The sequence below is a fragment of the Vicugna pacos genome, chromosome 6 (assembly GCF_048564905.1).
Source record: "Vicugna pacos chromosome 6, VicPac4, whole genome shotgun sequence".
In the NCBI taxonomy this organism is placed as follows: Eukaryota; Metazoa; Chordata; class Mammalia; order Artiodactyla; family Camelidae; genus Vicugna; species Vicugna pacos.
The window spans coordinates 84,835,668-84,863,515 of record NC_132992.1 but is presented as its reverse complement, the minus strand read 5'-3'; the positions used below and the strand labels follow the sequence as shown (position 1 = coordinate 84,863,515).

Below are 27,848 nucleotides of genomic sequence, written 5' to 3'. Positions count from 1 at the left end.
CCCTTAAGACCAGAACACATCCAGGAAGTTTTTTTTAATTATGTATATACAAACGATGGCATTATAGTTCAAACTCAACAACAACAGCAACAACAAAATCCTCATAAAACAAGAAATGGGGGGACGTGAAAACTGATTTCTGAACCAAAGGTGAGCTACCTCACACGAGAGTGATCCCTGCTAAATGTGGGCACGGAGTCAGCATGTTCCATGAGAAGACAACGCACACAGGAATTCAAAAGAGCACATACTCTTTGTTTTGCTTTTAATAGACAGACCTCAAAAAAAACTGCTTTACCAGTTTTTATAGCACATCTTTTCTAAATAAATTCTTACTTTTCATTCCAGAAAATGTAAGAAACAGTTTGCAGGAGTTCATGCAGACGTGTTTCTCTAAGGCCATGAACTGGTTTGCTAAGTTGCATTGTTTTATTCAAGTAAGAAGCCCTTCTGGAACAAGGGGTCTGCAAAGGAAGCCAATTACCTGCAACTCCCGGGCCTGCGCACGTGTGAGGATCTCTAAGACTCTGAAAGCCAGAAGGCAGCACAGTCATTTGAGCATTAGCAAAATGGTTTCTATTTACATTTTTAAAAATCTAATGCATGTTAAGTTTTTCCGGCAGATTCTTTCTGTATGTTACAAAACAAAAAAGCAAAAGCTTAGAATAAGAATCCTTTTTTCTTAGAAAGGTCAAACAGATACTTCTTGACATCATGTCCTTTACACAATGGCATACTGTTCATATAAAAGGTCTCTTATCCTATAAAAATCTTGACAAAGGCAGCCTTCTAATCCAATGCGTCCAGTTTCCGTCTAGAAACCAAGTTAAAAAAAAAAAGTTCTTTAGTACATTTTCTACCCATTAATATGCAGATATAATAACCAAAATGTATTAACTAGATTACTTTATGATTGGTCAGGGAATGGACTGCTCTGATTCACGGAATATGGGTATAATATTCAAGTCATGAATTTTATGTAGACACATAGATGTCAGAGGATTCAAATAAAAATTTACAATAAAATTATACATCACGTCTTTGAGTCACTTTTAAAAGACTTCAAGGTCATCATTATGAATATAAATGACTGATTTTCAGTTTGTAAAATTAATTCAATCAAGAATTAGAACTCAAAATAACAAAACATTAGAAGCATTTGTTCAATCCAGTCCTTATTAAAAACACACTTACTCTACGAACTGCTACTTGATTGTTGCAAACGAGTACACCTCCTACAAATTCAGCTTGAATCCCCTCTCGTAAAAGAACTTGTTTGAAGTCGGATAATCTTGGTTCGTTCATAAAAACTGACTGATGTCCAGGAACCTTAGGTGAGGTTAAAGGGAAAGAATAAACTCAAATAAAACACCAGACACACAGTTATACCGAATAAAGAGAAATAACACATGAACTCTAAGATATTTTCTATTATTCCCTGAAGTCCTTTGACAGATCATTTCAAGACTGTAAATCACAATCCAACTTGTTATTCTGATTTTTACCTCATTATTTAACATTACAAAGCCCTTCACATTTTCTGAATGTTTCACAATCAATTTTATTAGTCATGCCTTCTAATAACAGAAAGACGTTTGATAATGTTATGCTCTGCACTCACCCACTTGCCTAAAGGGGTCAACTAGAGTGCCAGTAGGCAGAACTGAACCAAAAAGTCATTTTCCGGATCCTGGTCCTTTGTCTAAGTTCAGAGGCTAATTCTCCCCTGATCCCACTTCCACTTTCCTTCCTCCCTCACAGTGAATGCAGTGGATGCCATGGGTTTGACAATCAGAAAGGCAAGCAGTTCAACCTAGTGCTGCTACTTTGAAACTGCTTGGAAGAGTGCCAGCTTTAGCACAGAGAGAAGAAAGATTCTGATTCCTGCCCCCAATTTCAGGAGTTGTACTAGAAGGGAATCCAATGACAAAGGCTGTCTCTCCATTCTTTACTGCATAGAAAGGCTGAAGACATTACCTGACAGTCATGTAAGACTCTCATATTATAGTTTTAATATTGTTGTGCGTTAATTACCTGAAAGCTCTGCTAGTTAACCAGGTATCTCTTGAGAACATGTAAATAAAATACTAGACTAGAATTATGCCTATACTTAATAAGATTTCTAACTATATCAAAACCAAAAGTGATTTGAATGGAACTGACAACATACAAAAATGGAGTGCAAGAGTATGACATTCTTAGAAAACTATAAAACTCCTGATTAGAAGCAGGTAGGTGACCCGCATAACAATCAAACTTAATATTTAAAGGTCCATACTGGAAAAACAGATCATGAAACAATTACGTATCTTATAAGAAGATTTGCTAAGGGCTTCCTTAACATTGTTAGCATCCCCTAGCCATAGAGGACACACATGCATGCACACAGAAGCAGATCTTGAGTCATCTATTTTAAAACTCCAAAACAAGCCTATATATGACAATTTAAATGGTTAAAAACATAAAAAGAAAATTCAAAGGACGGCAAACGAAGGGAGAGAGAGAAGCAGCACATGCTTTCTCACCTCATGGGGAGGTAAGGGTTCCAATGTAGGAATGATCTCACTTTCTTCGCCGGTTTCTTTCTCATCGTCTCCAAACAGGCTTTTCATGGCCTTCTGCTGCGCTATAACGCTAGAATCTGAAGGAGCGTCCACTTGCATTTCTGAGTCTTCTCCATCATCCTTGAGTTCTCCTTCTTCTAAAATAACTCCTGTGTCCACTTTGGAAACCCTCATGTCTAAGACACCGTCTATCCAAGCTAATTCCGCATCTTTTGCCTTGCAAAACTGAAGGGAGCTGACAAGAGAATCTTTTAATCTCACCTAGATATGACGCAAAGGGGAGGAGAAAAATAAAGCCCACAGAGTATAAATTATCAACTAAATATAACATATTATTACCATTTTCTAACACTAGTACTCTGTATTACAATTTGGAAATCTTTCACTCATCTGATCTTCCCCATAATCCGTAATGACCTGTAAGATCATTAGGACCCCTATTTACTTTTCTAAATAAAGGTTCTTAACCTTGACTGCACATTGGGATCATACAGAAATCTTTTTTTCAATATTAATGCCAGAGTCCCACCACCAGTGATTCCAATACTACCGATGAGACTCAGGCCAGAACACTGAGTCCTCCTGACTCCCCCAGAGCTCTCCAGATGTGTGGCTGAGGTTGAGAACCACTGATAAGGCTCATCCTCTAGTGCTTGATGCCACTTCAGGAGAACTGACTTGCTTATGATTTCCTCAATATACCATGCAGTTCCACACCTCCTTGTTCTTGGAATGCTGCTTCCTCTTGTTCTGCCCAGAACGACTTTTCTCCCTGGGGAATTCAATACATTTTTTTCCAGACCAATATAGACATCACTGCTGCCTTAACTGACACCACCTCCCACGATCAGATAGGAGTTTATCAATCTCTCCTCCGTGATATTCCAGCTTTCTGTACCTGTCTCCAGATTTTTTTTCAATTAGGAATAGAACCTTAGCATCTGTGAATTTTTAGAAAACTTCTGAATTCTTGAACACTCACCATTCCCCTGACCTCTGTACTTTCACAAATGTTACTCCCTCTGCCTGGAACACTTTTTCTCCCTCTCTTTACCGCTCTTTATACCACCGCAACAACCCATCTAAACATCCGTTAGGGTTCAGCCTAGTTGTCACTTCCTCTGTCACTTCCACCTTTTCTAAACCTCCACATCTGGGCTGGACCCTCCCTCTTTATACTCTCATAGCATCCTGTACTTCCTCTGGCAGAGGTATAACAGTGTGATAAATGCTACTTCCTTGTTATATGCCCCACAGCCTGTAGGATCTGCCAGGACAAGGGACCATGTCTGTCTCACTCACCACCACATTCCTCATGTAACTGTCCTAACCTGCAACAAAAAGTACTTATTTCTATGTGGCTCAACTGCTGGCATATTTACCTGGTAGATGTGAGTTTCACTAGTGGCATCGACCGTTTCGTGTAGCTTTGGCATGTACACCTTAATATCTTTCCCACCAAACGCACGGCAGCACTCTGCGAGATCTTGACTGGCCTCTGGTGGCCCATGGACAATGATCAACTGTCGTGGTTTCATCTGATTGATGATTTTTTTAATGGAATCCCCATCAGAGCGCCCTTCATAGTCTATGTAAGTAACCCTGGCTCTGTAATTAGACAATTATTCAAGCTTACTTTCCTGGTAGGTTAATTCTAAAATTAGATTTTTAAGGGCTTTTATCACCAGTAGAGAAATGTATCAATATGTAACATGAGGTCTGGGGAATACCCATGTGTTATAATGGTAATATGCATTACTGAGCTCTCAGCTCTACCCAAGGATGTATACTAAATGGTATCACTACACAAATATCCACTTTGCTTTCTGATGACTGAAAAAAGAGTATTCTGAAATGATCATTTACTGGTGTTAACTCCTCTAAACAGAAAGGGAAAGAAAAGGTTCACAGAGGTATTTTTAAGAGTTTAATGCACTAGAGATGTTTAAGTCAAGGAGTTTATTTTATAAAACAGGCACTTAGAAAAATTAAACTTGTGATTTGCACAAGCTCACCTGCTACTAAAAAGACCAGAAAGAATATTTCTTCATATAAATGCACAATTTAAAGTTTAACCTCCTTCCTTACCACCAATTCATTCTGGCATTCAAATACCATTAACAAAGGGAAAATACCACCATACTCCACAGGAAGGAACATATATTAAAGTTTTAAAGCACAAACTTACTAGAGGATACTCAGAAATCTCATTTTTGAAACAACGTAAATTATGTAATTCAAGTGCTTAAAATTTTACCTAGTAATCTACTTTCAAAATGCAACAAAAGCACTTACTTTATTTCAATAGATTCTGTTGTAGAAATACACTTAGTAGGAACGTCAGATAAATCCTGATCCATAGGTTCATCTCCATTTGTCAGGCCAGACTCTAATTTGCTTTTTTCTTCTTCAGTAGCCTGAAGTTCTGGCACTAAGAAATCCTCTGGTCTAAACAGTAAGTCTCTAATTAGAAGTAGTAACAAGCAAGCTAATATTATTTCACATATATAACTAACTAGTAAATGGCATAATCTTTAGACTCCTCACATATCTCAAGATTCAAATATATACTTGATACAAAGCCAATGCAACTTCACAATATTAATTATCAGATGACTGTATATATTATATTGTTCATAACCAACAAGGAGTACACTTTTTTTTTAAAATTTGGGGGGGGTGGTAATTAGGTTTATTGATTTATTTATTTTTCTAGAGGACATACTGGGGATTGAACCCAGGACCTCATGCATGCTAAGCATGCACTCTACCATTTGAGCTATACCTTTTCCCAACATTTTTTTTTCTTTAAGGAGTACACTTTAAAACACACCATGTAGGCTAGTGAAAAGGCCCTATTCAGGTCATCAGACGATCTTAATAGCTCTCATAAGTACAACTGCAACCTGGCCCTGCATTTTTCAATTCTTCTTCTCAGTTTCCGCAGTTTCTCTTATCAACTCTCAGTCTTTATAAATCTCAGATCTTCTTTGGTTTCCTTACGACCCCTGTTATTCCTTCTCTGCCCAATGAAAGCAGATGACTCTCCAATTATGCACATTACAGAGAAGACCGAAATACAAAATCATTAGCTCCCTCGAAAGCTTTCAGCTTTTTTTCCCCACTTTGGTTACCAATATTTTATTAGAAAGCATTTGTCTCTGATGCACATTCCAAATGAGAGCTTCAGCTGGTCTTCTGGAGTCTTTAACACCAGCCTCGCCTTTAGCTCTCACTGCACACAGCTCCTGCTGTCAAAAGCCTTCATCTTTATTTCAACAAACTACTATCACATCTGTTTTCTAGTATCAGAGAGAGTTCTATGTTAGAATTAAAAAGCAAACTTTTTTTTTTTTTAACATTCTCTCTAACCTCTGTATTTGTCATGGCCCACCCCTAAGTCCCCTCACACTCCTTTCTGAGAACCCAGGCCTCTGTCACCCAACACCTAGACTTTAGCTATGGCAGCTTCTAGCCCCTGGAGTCCAATACCTCCAACTGTTATCCACACAACAATACTAGTTGCAACCACTCAAAGTGCATTTACGAGTCAGGTTCTATACTAAGTGCCTTAAAACCGCAACCTCATCTAATTCTTACCCCATTTTTTTGATAAGGAAATTGAAGCTAAAGAGCACTGTCCATATGCTAAACAGACTGGCCACTAACTGAAATGGTAAGGAAACTCACCAATACTGTTTAGATTGTTAGTTTTCCTCTCTACTATTTTAGAGGGCCAAGCAGACAGTAGACTTTTCCTAATTAAACCCAAGGACAATCTAAGCCCTCTGTATGCTCAACACAGCATCTTAGGAGTACAAAGAAAGTACAACACCCTAACTGTGTTGGGGTGGCAAGAAAGTAACAGGAGAGTTTTCCAGTAGTTTGTGAGGCCAGATTCAGCAGCCTGAGCTCCTGGGATGGGAAGGCGGAACAAGGCTGAAGGAAAAACACGTGTAAAGGCATGACATGAAAAAACCGAGCAGAAGGAAACTGAGGCAAGGCGGGTACCACCAGAGTAGAGAACGCATTCTGCTGTAACAGAAATACAGAGAAACAAAAGCAGGGAGAAGCCAGATAGTGAAAGACATCGTGCATTGTGCTAAGGCAGTTGACATTTATCGGATCTTTATACAGGAGAGTAGTGTTTCCAAATTTGTGCTTAGAACATGTGATTTCAGTTGCTTTTCTAATAGTGGGTGTAGATTTTGTAGATTTTCCATGGTTCCACTCATGCTATCCCTTATTCCTCTTATAATCAAAACATGTGTGCAACACTATTTGAGACATGACCCATTCCCCAAACTTAACATAATGCTAGCCATCAAAAGTTCTTTCTTGGGGGTGGGTATAGCTCAGTGGTAGAGTGCATGGTTAGCATGCACAAGGTCCTGAGTTCAATTCCCAGTACCTCCATAAAAAAATTTAAAGTTCTTCCTATAGTATGTCTTTCTCCAACACATGTCCCTTACTTCTCTTTTTAAGTGGGGGGTGAGGTCTTGGTCATTTTTTTAAACCTTTCACGTACCTAAGTAATAAAACTACCAGTTTTCTTTTAATATTAACTCTCTAGACGTTCCTTAACCTTCCTGTTTTTACATTTCAAGTTCCAGGTTTTCTGTGTCTTTCAAGCTGAGGTACTCAGAAATTGACAAAGTGCATGATGGCCAAAAAGACCAAATTCACTGAGTTCAAATGCTGACACAGTTAATACCTCCAATCTGCAAGAAAGAAAAACTTGCTTTGCTCACATACTTGATAATTTCGCCATATTCATCCCATTTAATTCTTTCTTCTGGGGCAGGAAACATAGGATAAGACTTTTTAGCCTGTTTGAAGAAACTTCCTTTACGACTGCCTTCACCTTTCATCATCAGGTCATGCTTAGTCTTATGAGCGGATGGCTGGTCAATGTCTTCCTCAACGTCACTTTCATCACTGGAATCTATGTCTGCCCTAAGAAGATTTTGTAAAAGATAAAGGTCATAAAGTCCCCAAGAGATTTTTAATTAATATTTATAAAATTATTATTAGATTAACATTCAATATTAATTCAATGATAATAACATCAGAGTGATATTTTGTAAAATATAGCATTAACTGCCAGTTAATAAATACGTATTAACATTAGCTTTGAAAGAATTTAGCATTCTAGCATCTTTTTTTCCTCTCTCTTTTTAATTGAAGTATATTGTCAGTTTACAATGTCGTGTCAATTTCTGGTAGCACCTTTTGAACGATGTAACAAAAGTTATAGATAAACTCTAAAGAAAATTTAAATATTTTCAATTAAACTTTTTGTCTAGAAATAAGTTGTCAAATTACTTATATATAGAAACTTCTAATCTGTCTGAAAACAACTCACTCTTTTGACTGCTCAAGTTTTTTAGCAGCTTCTTTTTTTAGTTTCTCTTTTTCCAAGTATTCTTCAAGTTCTTTTCCTTCAAGCTTCACACGTTTCCTCAACTGAAGAAAAATGGCAGATGAAAGGAAAACATCAGTATTGGGGGTTAAGGCAGCGTGGTGTGAGATACATCACATCTCTAAATTGATTCATCATCTTTAAACTGAATTTTCCTCTGAAATTATTCAAGTTTCCATTATGTGCAATTACAGATCCTATTTAGATCAGTACTAAAATTGAGCTGTCACATTTCTAGGATAGATTTAATTTGAATCAAACTGGTTAAAAATCAACCATCAGGAAAAGAAAATACAGAAAAGCATTTTTATAATTTGGTGTCAGTGAGGCCTACACATGACATAAAAAAACCCCAAAAGAAAAGGTGAATAAATACGGTGACAGGAAAAAAAAAAACTCTGACATTTTAAATCGCATGAAAATGAAAAGAAAATGAGGAAATAATTTGCAGCACCATTTGACTATCAGAAGCTACTTTTTCCTAAGAGCTCTTCCAAATCAATTAAGACAAAGATGACCAACACACCAAAAACGGACAAAATAATATACAATGTATAAAATAAGAAAAATAACTTATTAATGATTGTTGAAATTTTTAAATGTAATACCACCTTTTAATTTATGAGATTGGCAGTGCTAATTACTAATGGGGAAAGGGTACCTTAGCTATGAAAAAATTAGCATAACTATGTTAGAAAGCAAGTTGTCAACTTCTAAAGCTAAACATGTGCTTGTTGTTTAACACAGTGTTTCTACTTCTAGGAATTGATCCTACGGAAATGATCACACAAACACAAGGGAAAAAAAAGTACATGACAGCAATGTCTGTAGTGAAAAACTGGACACAACCTCAAAATCCATCAACATGGAATGATTAAGTCAGTAATCAGTCAGTTCTCAAACTTTCTGATCTCTTTTAGACTATTAAAAATGACAGAGAACCCTAAAGAATTTTTGTTTTTTGTAGGTTACATTTATTAAATGTTCACCTTTAATAAATAGTAAAATTATTAATATTTGAATAAATTCAAATTAATATTTTAATATCAGAAATTAAAACAAATTTAATACACCTGAAACTAACATTGTAAATCAACTATACTTCAATTAAAAATTTTTTAAAAACAGAAATTTAAAAAATATTTATCTGTTCATTAAAAAATAATAAAACCATTCATTACATGTTAACATTAACATCATTTTTTACAAAAGATGATAATTATAGTTTCCAAAGTAAAAAAAATTATTAAGAATTATGGCATTATCTTTCATTTTTACAAGTCTCTTTAGTATCTAGCTCAATCGAAGATAGCTGGATTCTCACATCTGCTTCTACATTCAATCTCTTGCAATATATTCTTTTGGTTAAAGTATATGAAGAAAATCCAGCCTCACAAGGATCACTAGTTGGAAAAGAAAAAACTAAATAGCCTTTTCGTGAATATTCTTTTTTGATATTACATTAAAACTCAAAAAGTGGTGGTTTCTTAAAGGTTAGTTGTAATGCGGAATCTGTACCATACCAGACAGCTTCTGTACTCTTATATGAAAAGTTACTGATTTATCTTACACTTTGACTGGATCTTTCATTTTGCTTTATTTTGCAACTTCATGCATTAGTAATTTGGAAAATACTGGTTCACTAAGTTACACATATCTTACAAATGTTGACAATACTTAAAAAAAATCACATTTGCAAATATCATCAACAATCGCATTAGAAAAGTCTTTTAAGTTTAAGTTGTCAATCTCACAGTGATGGGCATAAGTTTTCCAAAATTCTAATTTTCACTTGAAAGTTTCAGTTTTATCAGATTTAGGCAACAAATGATGTCGATTGTTTTCCTTAGAGTTACAAGCTCAATTATTCATTTTTGAGAAAATATTTATCAAATATCCCAATCTGAATAACCCTGTCATTAGTTCAAGTAAAACTGGTATTCCAAGAAAAAAGTGGCTAACTTAACTCACAATTCAAAAATTTACACAGGTAGTTTTCTTCCAAACATCATACTTTAGTCCACAACACAGGTGCTTCTGTATACTTTCCATCTTGTCACCCAGATTATTAAAAAAACTTTTTACTAAAAGGATTTAATAAAATTAATAACTTTTACTGCTTCATCAAGGACATTCTTAAGTGAAACTGACTTTTGTTTAAACTACAAATGTGTGGTGATGAAAAATGCAGTGATTAACTAGCACAGTTTGCTGCCACTGTGATTTACGTGAAGGCACCAGCACTTTACCCATCATTGCCTTCACTCGTCAGTATAAATGCAGGCACAGTAAAAGGCAAATAACATCTTCATACTATTATGAAAAATAGTTTGTAAACTCCATGAAAGGGTCTCCAGTATCCCCCCAGGGTCCTTGCATCATACTTTGGGGAACCACTGGATTTTTAATCACAGTACATGTATATAATGTATTATTTACAAATTACTAAAAAGAATTCATTTATTCAAAAACATTTGAATGTTTACAATATACCACATATTGCATAAGGTAAATCTGTATTTACTTTCATTTTTCAAAAATACGTGAGTAATTTGGTCCCATTCCTTTTTTAAAGAAATTATACAGATATTTGTATGTGAATAGAAAAAAAAAATCTAGATCATACATGCTTCAAAAATGTCAACAGTCATGAAAACTAAACGTAACGTGCAATCCTGGATGGGATCTTGAACAAAAAAAGGAAGCGTAATTACAAAGGACATTGTTGGAGAAATCACTGAAAGTCAAGTGGGGTCAGTGGATGACACGGCAGCATATCAGGGCTTACTTCCTTGTCTCAGTGGAAATACTGTGGTTTCGCAGGAGAGTGTCCTTGCTTTTAGGTAACACACACTGCTGTGTTTAGAGGTAATGATGGTGTATCTGCAGCTTACTTTCAAGTAGTTTAGAAAAAAATATCTAATTTTGTGCCTGCGTGTATATAAAGAAGTCATAAGGCAAATCCAGTAAAATGTTGACAACTGGGAAATCTAGGTATACTATTTTTATAATTTTTCTGTTAACTTTGAAATTATTATGACATAAAACTTAACAAAAAAATTAAACCAAAATCAAGTGCTTCTACTGTACAGGATGAAGGAGTGACTTACATGTTACATCTGGCATCCCTCATTTGCCTGGTAGCTTCCTTGGAAGTAAGTTCAACTTAGAAAAGTGTCATTATTTTCCTTTAGAATACACTGTTAGCAACTCGCACAGATATCTGTCTTAACCACAAATAAATTTTAACAGAACACTTACCCTGTGATTTAATTTACGCTTGCTGCTATAATAAATTTTTCTGTGTATCTTATTTTTCCAGATATCTAAAATTAATGGCAATATTCAAAAACAGAATAATCAACCCTAAGATATTTTTCTTCTTAGTCCTTCACTGTATTACCTCTAAGCTATTACTTTTCCTAATCAAATCTACTTCAATTTATTAATCCTTATTCATTTTCTACTTTTAAATGAGTGAGACTTGACTCTAGAGACTGATAAATGTAGATGAAAAAAAATCATACATAGTAAACTCCTATCTAATGTGATCAGAAATTTGGTTTACTACATATTCACTCATTTGGTCATTCATGAATTCAGCCAACACATTTAGCAGGACCTTTGGTGTATCAAGTACTCAGGTTCTGGATGCCAGAGACATAAAAAAACAGGATCCCCTTCTCATGGAACTTATCTTCTAGTTGGTAGTAGGAAACGGAAGACAACAAACAAGGAAAGTATCAGATAGTAATGAATGTTAGGACAAATAAAGTAATGTGCTGGGCTAGCAACTAACTGAATAGTTATTTTAGACTGGTAGTCAGAGAAGGCCTACCTGAGGAGGTGACCTTTAAACTGAGACTTGAATGACAAGGTGTGGCCATGAGCAAAGATGGGAAGGAACATCACAGAACAAGATCATGATACAGTGTAGAGCACAGAAAATGAGCAATGAGATATGGTCAGAAAAGTGGGTGGAGATCACATCATGCGGGGTCTTGCAAGCCCAGGTAAGGAGTATGGATTTTATTCAAAGAGGAAGAGGAAGCCATTGGAGGGTTTAAGCAAGGGAGTGACACGAAATGATGAATTTTTAAAAGATGCCTTTGGGAACTGTAAAATGGGCACAGAGGGTCAGTTTTGCCAGATGAACAGTTCTAGAGACCTGCTGTACACTACTACTACTGCGCTGTACCCTTAAAACTGGTCAAGATGGTAAATTTCATGTTATGTGTGTTTTACCACAATAAAAGGAGGGACAGACAGAGAGAGAGAGAGAGAAAGAGAGAGGGGGCGGGGATCTTTGGCCACTATGAGAAGAAGGGACTAGGGAGTATATAAGTACAAACAGTGAAGCCAGTTAGGAAACTCCTGCCCAGTCCAGGCAAGACCACTTAGCATGGGCTAGGACAATGGTAGTGGGGCTGGAGAGAAGGAGATTTAGGATCTATCTGGAGGTCAAGTCAGTAGGACTCACTGCTGGACTGGACACGGGTGGTGAGAAAAAGGAACTGAAGTTACTAATCTGTCCTTTAGAAGTCAGGATAGTGGTTATCCTTGGAAGGATAGGGAGGATCAGGAAGGGAGCATCTGGAGTATTGGTAATATTCTATTTCTTGATCTGGGTGTGAGCTAGACAGGTGTGTTCAATTTGTGAAAATTCACCACGCTATACATTTATAACATGCACGCTTTTCAGTGTACATTACACTTCAATGAACATTTTTAAAATTTCTAAATTTGGGGCTTGAGTAAATATCTGGAAAGTGCTGCTGCTCCCTGAGATGAAGAAGACTCAAAAGAACAAGTTTAGGAAGACCATCTACTGAAGAAGGCTACAGGAAAAAGAGTATCATTAGGAAACAGCCAGATTTCATTTAGGGAAAGACTGTGAAATGAACTTTCAAAGGGTGATTGAGAATATGGTGCATATGTACACTTTCTGAGTATAGTTCCAGAGGGTACCACAGAAGGGTTTTGGGTTTTTTTGGTCACTGATTGTCATAAGCATCATGCATAATGTACCTCCTCAAGCAATTTTAAGACAAAGATCACATACAAGCACTTACCTCTATTTCTGTAATTTTTTCAGAAGGATTATCAATTAGGAAACGTGCTAAAGTCCCAGGAGTAGTTCTGTAAGTCAGAATGATTGAGTTTTTAGGGTCCTGACACCACTGAATAAAGAGATCCCGTGAAAATCCACATTCCAGGTCAGGTTGGCTGGCAAGTACCACTTTAGGGCTAGGTACTCGAGCCAAGTCAGAAAGACCATGACATAGAGATAGATGGCGAAACTGAAATGGATTATTTCTTTTGTCTTCAAAACATCTCATCAATTTATCACTCATCCACTCCACCTAATATGGGGGAAAAAGGTGACAATAATTAGAAAGTTCTTATAATATACCATGTATGACACTCAAGAAATGAGAATATAATAAAATGCATGTAAAATAGAAAAAAATTAGAAAAATACTATATTGCAACTTCAATGTATTCTACAACAGTCAACAAGTTCAAGTTTCATCTTGTTTAAAGTCTTTTTTCCATTAATGATTGCTTAAATTTGTGCCACTTTGACAAGAAGCTTATTGTCTGTTTTTATTCCCCATCAGATCCTTCCAGACCAATGTTCACCCCTAAAAATCTAATTTTGCATTATGTATCCTTATCCATTATGTATAAGTCACTTTAAATCTTATTCAGAAGGCAGTGTATAAGTGCTAAATATCTTACCCCAGATATTGCTATATCAAGAGAAAGAACTTATTCAAAAGGAAGAAAAAAATGGATTCTAACATGTATATCCCATAAAGTAGGTTCTATTTTTTGCCCCCACTTTACAGATTATGATACTAAGCATTAGAGAAGCAACTTGCCCTATCTGTAAAATGGGGAAAAAACAGAACCTACTTCATAGGACACATAAAGATTAAATTAAATAATACATGTAAAGCACAAAGAACAGTAAGTGGTTGATTTTTAGTTTTTATTATTATTATCATCATCCTCCTCCTCAACAGAAAAAGAAAATCCAAAGGGCAATTAAAACATTGTTTTCCATAAGCCCAACCTCTTGCAGCAAACTTCTTTATTAAAAATGGTAACATGGTGGGGAGGGTATAGCTCAAGTGGTAGAGCACATGCTTAGCATGCACAAGGTCGTGGGTTCAATCCTCAGGACCTCCGTTAAAAAAAAAAAAAAGAAAAACTAATAATAACTAGACCTAATGACCCCCTCCAAAATAAATAAATTTAAATTAAAAAAAATGGTAACATGAAAACAAACCTGGGACTTAGAAAACTCCACCACATTATAACTGACGTTATTGAGGAGTGCCAATGAATAAACACCCAGTCCTGCGTCTTTAGTTCTCCAGATTTGATCAAGGAGCTGAGCAAGTTCTAAAACCCTGCCTGCAGTGTCCACTGCTATTAATACATTTCCATCACCTCGAAGTGTTTCCAGGACATTTGCTAGAAAACAAGAACGTAAAATCCATATAGATCGTAACAATACTTTGCTACAAAATTAAAGATAACTTTAGCTCCATGTTTTTACTATAAAGACTATAATTTAAAAATAAGCAATTACTATGCCAGATACAAAATAAAAGAACTTCATTTAGCTTATTACAACTACTTTTTATTCTGTGAGTATAACTTCATAGGAGTTGAAAAACAATACCATTAACTCTCATTTTTGTTTTCACTGAAAAATTATAAATTGGTGGCTTCCAACCCTTTTCACCCAGAGTACACATAAATGACATATGCACACACTGAGAAAACTGGATGAACAGGCCAAATGCAATCAGCCTGGGGTTTCCAGGTCACTCTGTTCTCACCTGCCTACCCCAATGAACTTTGTTATAAAATATAATTCCCAAATTTATATACATACACATTTATACTTTATATTAATATACATATATTTTGTATGTACGTGTGCCTGTAGAATAAAATATAATATTCCATCTCCCAACAAGACTTTCTAGATAAAAGTCTGCTTGAAAATATTTAGTAAAATCAAACTCCAGCAAAAACAAATAACAACAACAAAATCCAAGAATTGAAAACCTTCTTAAAGTCAGAGTAACATGGTATACAAGTCATATTTTTTAAGTAGATATATGAAGGCAGTGGTTTCAAGCACGTTAAAAATGGAATCCAGCTTTCCCTGTTGAATTCCCATGCAGCTTATAAGAAAAGAATGTAAAGTAAAAGGGCTCAAGCCAAAGCAGCAGCAGCTAGGGATGGCCCAGAGGCATCTCCTTAGAATCAAGACTAGATACAGATTAGAGTGTAAAACACCCAACAGCAAGATCAGAGGAGTATCTGCACTCTCACTTATCTCCTTTGTTCATTTTTCTTTTACAGCGTAAACGTTTCTCTAGTAGATTTATATGAGATCTTTATATGTTTTGGTGTTCCCTAGACACGTACCAGTGAGTGCCAGGGAGAGCTACTACATGCTGAATGGCAGGAGTGAGCCTATCTTCATACCTATCCCACAAAAGTTAAATTCAAACCAACTAAAGCATCTTTTGTAAACATATTGACATAGTCACTTTATATTTTTTCAAAAATGCTAGAGTAGGTCAATCTCTTATAACAAGAAACGTGTCAGAAAGAACAGGCTAAACAGTAATTCCTACTGCCATGCACGTCCACAGCTCTGGAGAAAGGACCGCGTGTAACACATACTCAGAAGTTGCTCGTCTCTTTGTTTTCTCCTGGGCTGCACATACGTAGCATTAAACGAATCTGTGATAAGTAGGGAAGGTCTGCTTAGCATTTCCAGGGAACATCCATTTAAGTGGCTATAACAAAGCAGAGGAAGAGGGAAAAAAAAAAAAACAAAGTAGAGGAAAAGGAATGTTTTACATCACTTCAAATAAACAACAGCCTATCTCACCTAAAAAATACACAATTTCTTTTATAAGGTTTTTTTCCTTTTCTGACTATAAAAGTCGATATTGATAAGAAAATCTGGTAAATTCAAGAAGGAAAATTAACATCTTCCAGAGTACCATCACTCAAAGAAAATCGATATAATATTTTGGTGTACATCCTTCTAAGTACATAATAAATTTTTCTATGCATATGTATGTGTATGTATTTCACAAGGGTGATATCCCATGTATGTGCCTATATACTCAGTTCTGTAACCAGGTTTTCTCCCCTGACATTAAAATCATTTTCTAAATTTAATTTTTAACAATTATAAACACTTTCTGTTGTGTCTGTACAATATTTATTTGGTCATTTCCCTTTATTGATATTTAGGTTTCTTTTCTTGCCATTAAAAATAATCTCTCAAAGCACACTTTTATAAAAAGCTTCAGTTGCATTTCTAATTGTTTCTTTAGGACACATTCCTAGAAACGTATTTACTGGAATAAACGATATTGCTAAATGGCGGTCCAGAAAGGTTTAACCTTTTTCAGAAAGCTCTCTCTTTTCTAGAAAGATTCAACCAGAAAGACTGACCAACTCATGAAATGTTTCCATTTAAAAACAATTTTAATGGGATTTAATTTTAAAAATCATTATCACTTAAATTTTCTCTTTTGACTTTATAGCTTTTGTTCATGTTGTGACTAGTATCTTTTTGATTGATTAAGACCTAGTCTTAGAAATAAGCCTTTAGTCAACTTGCTGCGAAGAGTTTCCCTAGTTCATAGGTTTTTGTTTGTTTGTTTTTGATCGAGGTACTGGGAATTGAACCCAGGACAGGGTGCATGCTAAGCACACGCTCTACCACTGAGCTACTTCCCTCCCCTCATAGGTCTTTTAATTTAGTTTATTGTTTCAGACATTTTGAACCTATATGTAATCAAATCTATCAGGGCTTTCCTTTGTAACTTGGTCTACTGCCTTTCTCCTTACCAAGTCTTTCCTAAATAAGAGATTAGACTTGCCAACATTGTTTCATTTTCTATTTAATTCTAACCCACCTGAAATTAATTTTATTATGTGGTAAAAAAGACATAAGTTTTTCCCAAAAACTTTGAATGCCATTTACTCAAATACCCACGCTTTCCTCATTAACCTGTGATTATAAGAGCCTAAAATTCAATTTATTAATCTCAAATTTTTCTTAATATAAGATACAAAAGATCTTGAGACTATTGTAATATAAAATAGCTATGAACTTAATGTACAGAAATTACAAAAGTAATTTCAATTTTAAAGTAATGCTGTAAGTACAAAATGAAGTATTTAAAATTAGACTACTGTGTCCCCTTCTATAGGAAGCCTGACTTTAAGTAGTACTATTAGATGGTGGTAGTTATTGACTTTAACAAAAAACAAAGCAAAACAAAACAAAAATCCTACCTGAAAAGTTTCTTTAAATAGCAGGTCAAGAGCATATAAAATATAGTTTGATGTACAAAACTTAATCTCTTTTGCAACATCTCCAGAGAGATATCTGTTTTATAGAGTGGATACTTGCATGTAAATTTCAAAAACAGTGTCTTTTATCTCATATCAAACTTTTCCCCTTACAAGGCAAATAATTAACTAATTTTGAAAACATTCACCATTTGGTGTTGTTAAATTGCTCTAGATTTCTGGTTAAAAAAATAACTTTGTTTCTAATTTTTCCCCCAAAGAATGAAATAATACCAACTGCATTTCCACTAGCTTTTGTCTTGCTATACCTACATCTCCCTCTTGTGGTTGAAGTCAACTGCATAAACAATTTCTTCTTCTCCATCTTTGACTATTTTCCATATTGTTCCACCTATCATATGACCAGCCGGCAGAGGTGTGATAGACAAGCCATGTCCTTTACCTATGTCAGCAAGACAATGACAAAACTCAGAATTCTATTTACAACCCTCAAAAAAGGTAATTTATTTGTAAGCCATTTTTTCATAGGTTAACATATGCAATGATACAAAGTTCAAAAGTAAAAAGGCATATAGTGAAATGCAAGTCTCTGCCTCCTGTCTCCCAACTACCGCCTTCCCTCATGGAGACAAACACTTGTCATTTTATTAGTATTCCTGCAGACATATTTGTGCAGATAAATAGAAGGCTAGAGACTGCCATTAATATTAAATAATTTAGCAGGAATAATAAATTTTAATATTTATATTCTGCACACAATTCTCAAGGGGTTTCCACCTTCACTAGCCTCGAAGTTGACAACAATTCAAACCTCCTTACGGTAAAGAATTTACCCTATAGAGAAATTTAGTACAAGCAAAGCTGTTGAGACCACTGTTACTGCTTGGCTAAGTCTTCATCGTCCATTGCTGCACCACTTTTTCATATTTATGGGTTCATATTTATGAAAACCTTTTAATATAATTCTCTCTATATCTGATAAACATATACTTAATATATGACTTCCTGACCTAATTAAATGATAAAATTTTTGATGTTCGATTCCAGAATTCAGTCACACTCTACTCTGTGCTGCGACAGCACGTCATTTACCTCAATCACTACACTCCGTCCTCCGGGCTACTTCATCTCCTCAACCTAACTGTGAGCTCCAAGGAGGAGGAACTGGCCACATTACTTTTGTGCACCGTAAACACTCAACAAGTCTTTCCCAAATTAATGTCAAAAGGCCTAAGCTATTACATTCTGTTAGAATTTGGTCTGGAATATTTTAAAATTCAAATGGCCTGGGGGAAGTTCACAGTTCCCTGTAAAAAAAATGCTAATTTTTTATTCTTCAGACTATAGTGCTTGTAATTTTTACTAGCAATTCCCCTTGTAGTTTTCAGTAAGTTAAACCTCATTAGTCTGATTATTTACTACTGGAAACATTTTTTACCTTTCAAATTCACAATCTGAGAGAATTTTAACTGCTGTATTTTATCAAAGGCTGCATCCACATCATCTAGTGTAAAGAGTGTAAAGTCTTCTGTATTGTGTCGGGACTAAAAGAAAAATACAAATAAATGGTTAAAAATGGTCACTGCAGGAGTGTTAGAAAATGTTTTTAATTGCTTAAATTACCTGATAAAGGTCATACATGAACATCTGTCCCATTTTATAAACAGGAATGGTTGCATAGATAGCACAGTTCAGACCCAACTTTCCGACAGCATATGGGAGGGCCCCCAGGTGGAGGGGATCGGGGTGAGACAACAGCACTGCATCGATCTGGTGAACATGCCTAGAACACAGTCAGAATGACTATTTCCCAAATCTTGTTCTCAAGGGTAAAGGCAGGATATTCAAAATTAATTTGCCAGTTGTGATTCCTCTCAGAATTCTGAATTAAAGACTATGCTGGGGTAAAAGAGCAAAACTAAGAGCTAAAATTATGTTACCTATGAATTTCAATTATTACTACCCTGTCCTGCATAGATATCAAAAATTATGATGTGAGTTGCACATAAATATGTGGTGTCTAGACACATTTTTTTTAAGGTAAAAAAGAAAAGTAGACACCACACATAAGCTAATTTGAAAAGGTTATCTTGTATACTATTAATTTAAGTTCAAGAACTTGTTAAGGAAAGGATATTTAAAAGGCCACATATTTCTTATAGATTTTTGTCTCAGCTTTTAGTATGGTGACTGATAGTACATTCATTATAGTAAAATTTTAATCAATGAAAGATACGTTCTCATTGACAAAAGAAATTAGTAAGAAAAAAATTTTTGCTACAAGTTCTAAGTTTTTTAAATGTTTAAGTCCTCGTTCCTTCCATAATTACCATAATACTGCAAACATAACTAAATTTTTCTTTGATGGATTAGTATCCTTCTGAATCTGATGGTCTTAATTCAAAGCACACATTCTCAAATGTCTCACATCAAAAGAAACAGAAAATAAGCTAATGTTATGTGACTGTAGAACTTTTACATGGGAGGTTTTTCCTGTCTTCAAATTCTTATAAACTTAATCTTGCTCTTTTCTAAAAGTAGGGTGCAAAAATTTCTACAGAGATCCACTGGCCAACTAACAACTTAAGATTTTGCTGAATTTCAATAAACACAGCTTATAAGTCAATAAAAACTATACCAATAAAAACAGTCATTATTTGGCTCTTTGGCATATGTAGAATGAAACTGTTTACTATAAACTAAGAGTAAAAAAGCAAACACTGTGTAACATAAAAATGGTATCGTAGTGAAGAAAAGAGAAGTTGATTTATTAAAAGGGTAGAAGTATTAACAGTAACTTACTTTCTCAGAGAATCTATAATATCCATAGAAAAGTGCTCATCCCAGCCACAGTCCAATAAAAATCTAAATTCATCGACTTGGAGAAGATAGCAAAGAGCAGACTCTTCTTGGACCCCAGAAAGGGTAGTTAATTTGATAATAGATGTCATTTTTTTTGGTCCAATCACAACAATCCAAAAGTTTCTTTCAAAAGAAATAAAAATATAATTAAACATAAAAGCACAGTTATTTTAAAGACCTATTTCCATCACTGTTAAGTATAATAAAGTTATAATTGTAATTATAATTATATAAAGTTAAAATATAATCTTACACACTATTGTTAACAAAGAGTCCTTCAGTGGATCCCCAATGTGATTTAATGAAAAGTAGCAGACTTTGGAATCACTCATGTTTGAAACTCCTGTATGGTTCTGGAAAGTTAAACTCTTCCTCACTTCTGTATCCTAGTTAATGAAACATGAGTATTAATATATACATAAAAAGGATGTTGGAAGATTTCAAATAATACATAAATTACCTAGAATGGAGATACCAAGTTCCTCAATAAATGAAGGTATATTAAATTAGTGAACTTATCCTTCAAGGTGAACTTGTTTCTCCTTTATTTTGCTCTGTGATGGTAGTGATTTCACTGCATTATCGTTATTAGTTTATGTGTCTTTCTCTCCAATTAGACTAGTGGTCCTTATATAAAGGGAATTTCCCCCTGGAGAATCTGATAAAAAGCTATGGACCTTTCCTTCTCCTCCCAATCTTTAAAAGAAAACAAAAAGGCCCATATACACATAGAAATCCATATACTTTTCAAGGAGTTTAATGTTAAGAACCCTTGCACTGGAATGTGAGTAAGTAAAAAAACAGGTAGTATTTTATGTTTGCAATTCCTAAAAGAGAAGCTGACATACTATATAGTAAGTGCCCACCATATATTTGATGGAATGTATATTGGGATGCCAACCACATATTTCAAGAAGATACAACATCAACGTATCTATTGGGATTTAGGACCCAGAATTGTGTGCTATTAAGCAGATGTTATTTAAAAACATTAACAAAAGTACATATCTACAGCAACATTTCAGATCTTAGCCCCATAAAATAAATTAGCCTTTCCTGCATACCTGATGATCCCTCACCATCCGTCCAAGGTTATATCAACAAACTAAGGCAAATTGCCCACCTTTCCTAAAGCCTGTCAGGGGGTTAGCCCACCACATCTCCCATCCTTGTTTACCCTGGTCACAGCCAAAGATCCAAGACTCCTAGGCTGTCCATAATCACTGATGTGTACATCTTCTAGTTGGACCCAATCCACTAACTCTTCTCCCTCCCAAATCCCCTGGAACTATTATACTCTCCTGTAACTTTAATCTCTTCTCTGAAGCTTCTCCTCACCTGCTAATCTTCACAGAAACCTGGCTCTTCTCAAAGAATACTGTTTCTCCTGCAGCCTTCTCAAGAGGCCTTCTTTTCTCTTGAACTCCCTGACCTCAGAGACTTTCCATCTCTAAGACTATCACTTCACATCTCCTCTTCTCTGCTCAAGCATTATGTACCTCTCCCTCCATCCTATTCTCATGTGATCATCTCACCTTATTCTTTAGTTAGAAAATAAAAATAATCAAACACTAACTCCTCATTCTCCAATACTGCATCTATTAACCTATCTGCATGTACATGATTGTGTCCATCAAAGGGAACAAACAGCCCAGCTCTCATCCAAGGCCAAGCCCCTGCGTGTGCTCTGAATCCCACTGTCATTTACTTCCGTAGAACTTAACTTCTTCAGTCACTCCCTTCTTCCACTGCAGCATCAATGTATCACTGATGTACCAATCCTATTAGCATACAAAGATACTCTAGAATTCCCAACTTAAAAGAACTCTCTCTGAATCCTACAATCTCCGGCCACTGCTTCATCATTTCTATACTCCCCTTTCACAGCAAAACTCCTCAGAATATTTGCCCACAATTGTGTCTCCACTTTCTCACCTCACACTCACACTACCAAATCTGATGTCTTTCCCCACCATGTCACTAGAAGAGCTTTCATCAAGGTCACTGACAAACCTATACAACTTAAGCCAGTGGACATTTCTGTGGCCTCAACTTACTGGAAACTGTAGCAGCATTCAACAAAATTAACTGCTCCATCCTCCTGGGAACACCGTCTCTGGCAGAGGGTCTGTCTACCCTCTCCTGGCTTTCCTGATACCTCCAACTGATCATTCCTCACTCACCTTGGTTAATTACTCTTTCTCTCTTCAGCCTCTAAATGTGGCAGTGCTTTGTAGCGGGACTTTCTTTTTCTCCTTTTCTCTCTAGGTAATCTTATCCAGTCCCACAGCTTTAAATAGCATCTGGTCTCTGACGGCATCATCCTTGATTCCTTCTTTTATTTGTTTCCTACATCCAATCCATCAGTAAGTCCCACATTTTTTTTACCTCCATTACATTTCTCAAAGATAACCTCAAATACTTACTTCTATCTCCACTGTCACCAAGATCTCTAACTAGTTTGTGTATTTTCCTTGCCTCAAGTTTATTTTCTCAGAGACGTTTTCTGACCACCCTGAAGTCCATCCCCAGCTCAGTTACCTCCTATGATGTGTATTTTCCTTTTCTTTTCCTTAAAATTCTTAGTGCTCATTCTATACTTGCTGCTTATTTTAATCACTTTGTCCCTCCCCTTCTCTCCTCTTAACCCCCACACCAGAATAACGACTCCATGAAAGCAGAGTGTCTATTTTGATCACAGTACATGCTTATTAAATGAATAAATGAGGGTGGCTAGTATTAAATGATCTTAGTGCTGTCATCACACCATTAATAGATACCTATTTACATGCACTTCCTCTTGCTTGGGAGAGCTGAGTGCAGGATGGGGTTTGATCTATTTTTGTATCCTTACTGTATTAGGACATGTCTTACATATAGTGGTTGTTTAATAATTGGCTGTTGAAACAGATAAGTTAAAAATATATTGACTTTAGTGTGTTCCTATTTGTAAAATAGGAGAAGTACAAGGATACTAATTCTCTATTTGATTTAAAATGTTCATAAATGAAATTTGGAAAGGACTTAAAATTCTCTCTGCCAAAAAGCTCCCTGTATCATAATTTTATTACTGGCCTAAGAGCAACTCTTTTCCTGCTCAAATCTACCTTACTCCCACTTTCTTTGATTATGAAATGAAAACACAAAGTGTCTTACAGATAGAAATGAATGAGTTCATGTTAAAACTTTTTGCAGACAGACCCAGATATACATAGATGAAAAGATATTTTTATTACAATTGCTTATAATATAATAAAGCTGTGTCTTTATTAGACAGCTTTTACTTACTGATATCTCAGTTATATATAGGATGAAACACCATGAATTCAAAGGAGTTCTTTACAATCTAAAAAATAAAGAAATAAGAGTCTCGTGACTGTGAATAATGATTTACTTCTGTTTTTAATTATGCTGTTTAACTTCTGTCTTGCCCTAAGATGAACACCATGAGCAGCAGCAGCAGCAGCAGCAGCAGCAGCAAGCGAATATATGGTCCTTTTTTCAAAGAGAAACTTGTCATAATTTTAGGAAGCTTAAGCTTACATAAAACAAAGAGGGATTAGACAATAAAAGACAAAAGTAAATAATAAAGTAGTAATAATCAGGGGCTGAAACATGCAGTTTAGGAAATAAGATTTTAAAAACTGACATTAGCTTGTTACTGAGAATCATAAAAAGAAGTGGGATCTTAAATTATTTGTCAAGGTCGGTCATGGACCAAAGAGACAAAGAGAAAGGTATTCAAAATGGGGAATAACATGGTCAAAGGCATAAAACAAAAACAGAGTACCAGTGACAAAACTAGCCTGGCATTTTCACATAAGCAAAACATGAAAGAAAAGTCCTAATGGATAAAAAAGGGCCAGTTAATGAAAGGTCTTGGAAACTATGGGCCTAGTTTGAACAGAGAACAGGCAACAGACATTGTAAGATCACTTATCAAGTGAGATGACGTAATATAGGTAATACTGTATTTTAGAAAAGTTAGCAGGTGTCTATGATTGATCAGATAAAAAAGACAGAGAAAGTAGAGATAAAAAAGAAGAGAATTTAGCAGCCCACTTCCTCCTTTCAGCTTTGCTGGTTCTATTTTGAGACTGAATTTCTTTAGCCTCAAATGTACTTAATAACTCTATAACATGAATTCATTAGTTGTTACCCAAGTAACCAAGGCTTGAAACTCCACAAGTTTGATTCCTTCCTTTACCTCCTGAATAGACTGTTACCAACTCCTGATTATTTCACCCTGGAATGCCTTGTACATTTGTTATTCCCTTTCCATTCCTACAGAAAGTACCTTAATACAGGGCCTCATTACCTTACATTTGGGTTTCTGTTTCTTTGTCTCCAGTCTTTCCTCCCTTCACCTCAACCTAAACCTTACTGCCAGATTAATATTCCAAAACACCCCTGCACCTATGATCCCTTGCTCAGAAATCTCTGAAGGCTTCTTACTATTTAAAAGAACAAAACCTGAATGCCTTCGCTGGCAACGCAGAGTGCCAGCAAGGTGCGCAGACATCACTGCTGACCGTCATCTTAAGGCCCCACTCAAATTCCACCTCCTCACTGATCCTTCCGTCATTAGTCTAGACCAGAACAGCTCTGTCCAACAGAAATATCGTGCAAGCCACAAATGTAATTAAAACTTTTTTCATAGCCACGATGAAGTTTTACAGGTGAAATTAATTTTATTTAACCCACTATATCAAAAATATTATCACTTCAACATGTAATTATTATTAAGAAATTACTGGGGGGGTTTGGGGTACTAAGTCTTCAAAATTCAGTGTGTATTTTATATTCACAGCACATCTCAAATTGAACTAACCACAATTGCAAGTGCTCAACAGTTACATGTAGCTAATAGTCTAGATCTAGACTCTAAAATCAAGGCTTTGGACTGTGGAGCATTGTGCTTTGCCACTCCTAAAGTGCAGGTTGGCACCATTCTAGTTTTATGTACATGTCTTAGACTTAATTTTAATAGTATCACCAAGCACTTAGTCTCCCAGACTAAAAATTCTTTATCACCCTCTTCCCACCAAATTGGCTGCCACCAGTTGAATTCTATTTGACATTTCAGAAATATCTGACATCCTTTACTATTCTTCCTCAGTGGAGGCACTCATTACCTTACCTGAATGATTGCAATTTCCTCTCATCTAGTTCCAAGCTGATCCTCCATACAGCTATCAGAGAGACAATCCTGAAAACTAAATATCCTCATGCCCCTTCCTTGTGCAAAGTAGTCATCAGCTTCCTGTTAAACACTAAATATAATCTAAATACCTTTGTTGGAAATCAAAGTCCTTCACAAGTTTATCTCAATCTCCCTCTTACTTCACCAACCACCCCTGTGCTGCACGACCAAGCACATTAATCCTCCTGCTCTTCCAACGTAAGCCAAAACTTCTCCAAACTCTCTGTATCCCTGTACTGCATCCCGATGACCTCATCAGCTTCCCAGCTCAAATATTTACCCCTTTAAAAAGCTATGTTGGTATCTCCAGGCAATGTTATTTATTTTCATCCAGCACAAGTGGGCACAAAGAATATATGTTGAATGGAAGTTAAATGTATAGGGGAAGAGCAAAAGCGAAATCTCTCAATTTCCAATACCAAGCACAGCGCTCAAAGCAACATAAATGTGTACTGAAAGGAACGAAGTCTCATCGTGTCATAAATTCTTTCTGGGCAGTGATTTTTAACCGACACCATTTCACCTTAAATCATCTATCACAGTTACTTGCTCTCTCACTAGCGATCGTGCACGTTGATGACAACTAAGGGGAACCATGCACAGTCTAAGGGAAAAGGAAGGAGCCTGGGTTAGCCCTGGGGGTCAAGTGAGAAAAGTCTCCTCTTGGTCAGTTCCGGGAGAGCACTGGTTTCGTAACAGGATCAAAGGGGTTGTAAAATAAAAACTCAGAGCATGAGCAATTGATAACGCAGGTTGCCTGGTCACAGGAAGCCAGGCTTGCCGGAGTTAAAATTATTCTGACCTGTTCACTCAGCGTGTAAACAGAGCGATGATGCTGGAAGCGCTCAAAGGCGACGCTACGGGGGAGGGGGGCGACGGTTTTAATAAAGTTTGGTAACGTCTTAAAGGTCTTTGGAGTGGATTAACTAAAAAGGACCCCTACTTTGTGCCCTGTAGCCTCGTGGTCTCTCAGCCCGGGACGACGGGAAGACCCCGAGCGAGGACGCTGAAAACAAGGTAGTCACAAGGCTAAGGAGCCAAGGCTGGCGTCGGATTAACTCCTCCAGCTCCGAGAGACTGAACAGGCGGAGGAAAGAGCGAAAAGGAGGGAAGGAGAGCATGGGAGTGAATCGTAGGGGCTGCCATAAAAGACCAGGAGCTTTCGGCCCACGGAGAAGTCACTCTCTTTCCCTCGCTGAGCACTTCCGCCAGGAACGACCAGGACAGTCGCAACCGAAAGCCCAGGAGCACGTCCCCGGCGGAGACCCGGTCGGAGTCGGAGCCAGGCTTTCCTCTGGCTCCGAGGACGCCCCCTCCCCCCCTCCAAAGGAGCACTGCTTTTTTCCACCCCCACTTGCCTCGTCAGTCCTCCCCAAACGCCGTCCACTGCCCTTCCCAGCCCCTAGACGAATCCAGATTCAAGAGCGAGGAAAGCTGATGTTGGCTCAGCGGCGCCCGTGACGATCAGCCAGCAGAATCCCCTCAGTGGCCGCCGCCATCTTGAAACTGGAGGCGACCCGCTAAGGCGGGGAGACCCAGGGTGATACCATATTCGGGGGTTGGAGGGACAAAGCTGGAGGAAGGAGGTGTCGCTTACACCAAGTCTCGTCACCTGGGGCCGAAGTTTTATTTTTAAAGAATTTATAATGTGTTGAAGCTAAAATAAACAGGAAGGAGTCAAGCAGTGAAAGGACGAAGAGGTAGGCTTTCCCGGAGCCACCCCTCTCTTCGAGCGGGCGCAGCGAATGGTGGGTCCCGAGGCCGCAGCTTCCGCCGGCGCCGCTGGCTGGGCTCGCCGCTGCCCTTGCTCTTGGGGTCGTTGTTACCTCCGAGGCCGCAGGTGGGTCCGGGGTTCGCGGCGGCCGAGGCGGCGAGAGCTGCCTTTGTGCAGGCGGGGAGGGTGCACCTCTGGGAAGGCCCTCGGTAGCAACGGGTACATGGGGGTGGGGTGGGGGGTCCGAGTGGGGGGTCTGGGCCCCCCGGCGCTGGAGCGGCGCGGCTTCCCCAAGCTTCCGAGCGAAGGAGACGGGGAAGGAGAGGGAGTCGGGGTTGCTTGCCGCTGGACTCATGTTTCCCGCCTGGCTCCTTTGGCAGAGGGTACTCTGAGGCTGTCATAACTGGAAAACACCTTTAGATGTTACGGGACCGGCCGGAAGCCGGCCGGAATCACGGCTCCTAGGCTGCAGTGGGGAAGGGGCTCTGTCTTCCTCCTTACTCAAGACTGGAAGCTAACCTTGCTCTCTTCTAATTTTCAAACCCTCTTGAGTCGACCATTTCAGAAAACATGCACTTTGAAGACGTAATTTGAAAAAGATAATATTCATTTGTGCTTGATTTCCAGGGTGTTTATGTCATTAAGACAGGGTTCCAGACCGCAAGGAGTTCAGTTTCTCCATGCATCTAGTACTGTTTTTAATAGGTTAAGTCGACA

The 27,848-nt window shown here is 37.1% G+C and overlaps 1 protein-coding gene across 3 annotated transcripts; it reads right to left on the bottom strand.

Annotated features, from left to right (window-relative positions):
• Positions 1-248: 248 nt before the first annotated feature.
• On the bottom strand, positions 249-27,345 carry CPSF2 (cleavage and polyadenylation specific factor 2). Of its 3 annotated transcripts, none has more exons than XM_072963621.1 (17): positions 26,776-27,256; positions 23,503-23,560; positions 20,468-20,600; positions 20,155-20,337; positions 18,976-19,135; positions 18,791-18,896; positions 17,665-17,794; positions 15,700-15,815; positions 14,282-14,469; positions 13,059-13,349; positions 7,930-8,030; positions 7,320-7,520; positions 4,860-5,012; positions 3,947-4,172; positions 2,526-2,825; positions 1,195-1,329; positions 249-814 (listed from the first exon to the last, which is right to left on the bottom strand). In XM_072963621.1, the coding sequence occupies exons 4-17, from the start codon at positions 20,301-20,303 to the stop codon at positions 722-724; spliced, it is 2,349 nt and encodes a 782-aa protein (XP_072819722.1). In that variant the 5' UTR covers positions 20,304-20,337; positions 20,468-20,600; positions 23,503-23,560; positions 26,776-27,256; the 3' UTR covers positions 249-721. The 3 variants fall into 3 exon arrangements, with proteins under 3 accessions (XP_072819722.1, XP_072819723.1, XP_006208274.1); XM_072963622.1 differs by having other exon boundaries at positions 20,472-20,600; XM_006208212.4 differs by lacking the exon at positions 20,468-20,600 and having other exon boundaries at positions 26,776-27,345.
• Between the last annotated feature and the right edge of the window lie 503 nt (positions 27,346-27,848).

Bases quoted from the DNA above. Each gene is read 5' to 3' on its own strand.
- CPSF2 (XM_006208212.4), bottom strand. From the start codon at position 20,303: ATGACATCTATTATCAAATTAACTACCCTTTCTGGGGTCCAAGAAGAG. The intron at 7,521-7,929 runs GTGAGTTGTTTT...AAATCTTCTTAG, and splicing joins AAACTTGAGCAGTCAAAAGA to GGCAGACATAGATTCCAGTG. The intron at 2,826-3,946 runs GTAAATATGCCA...CGTCATATCTAG, and splicing joins GTGAAACTCACATCTACCAG to GTGAGATTAAAAGATTCTCT.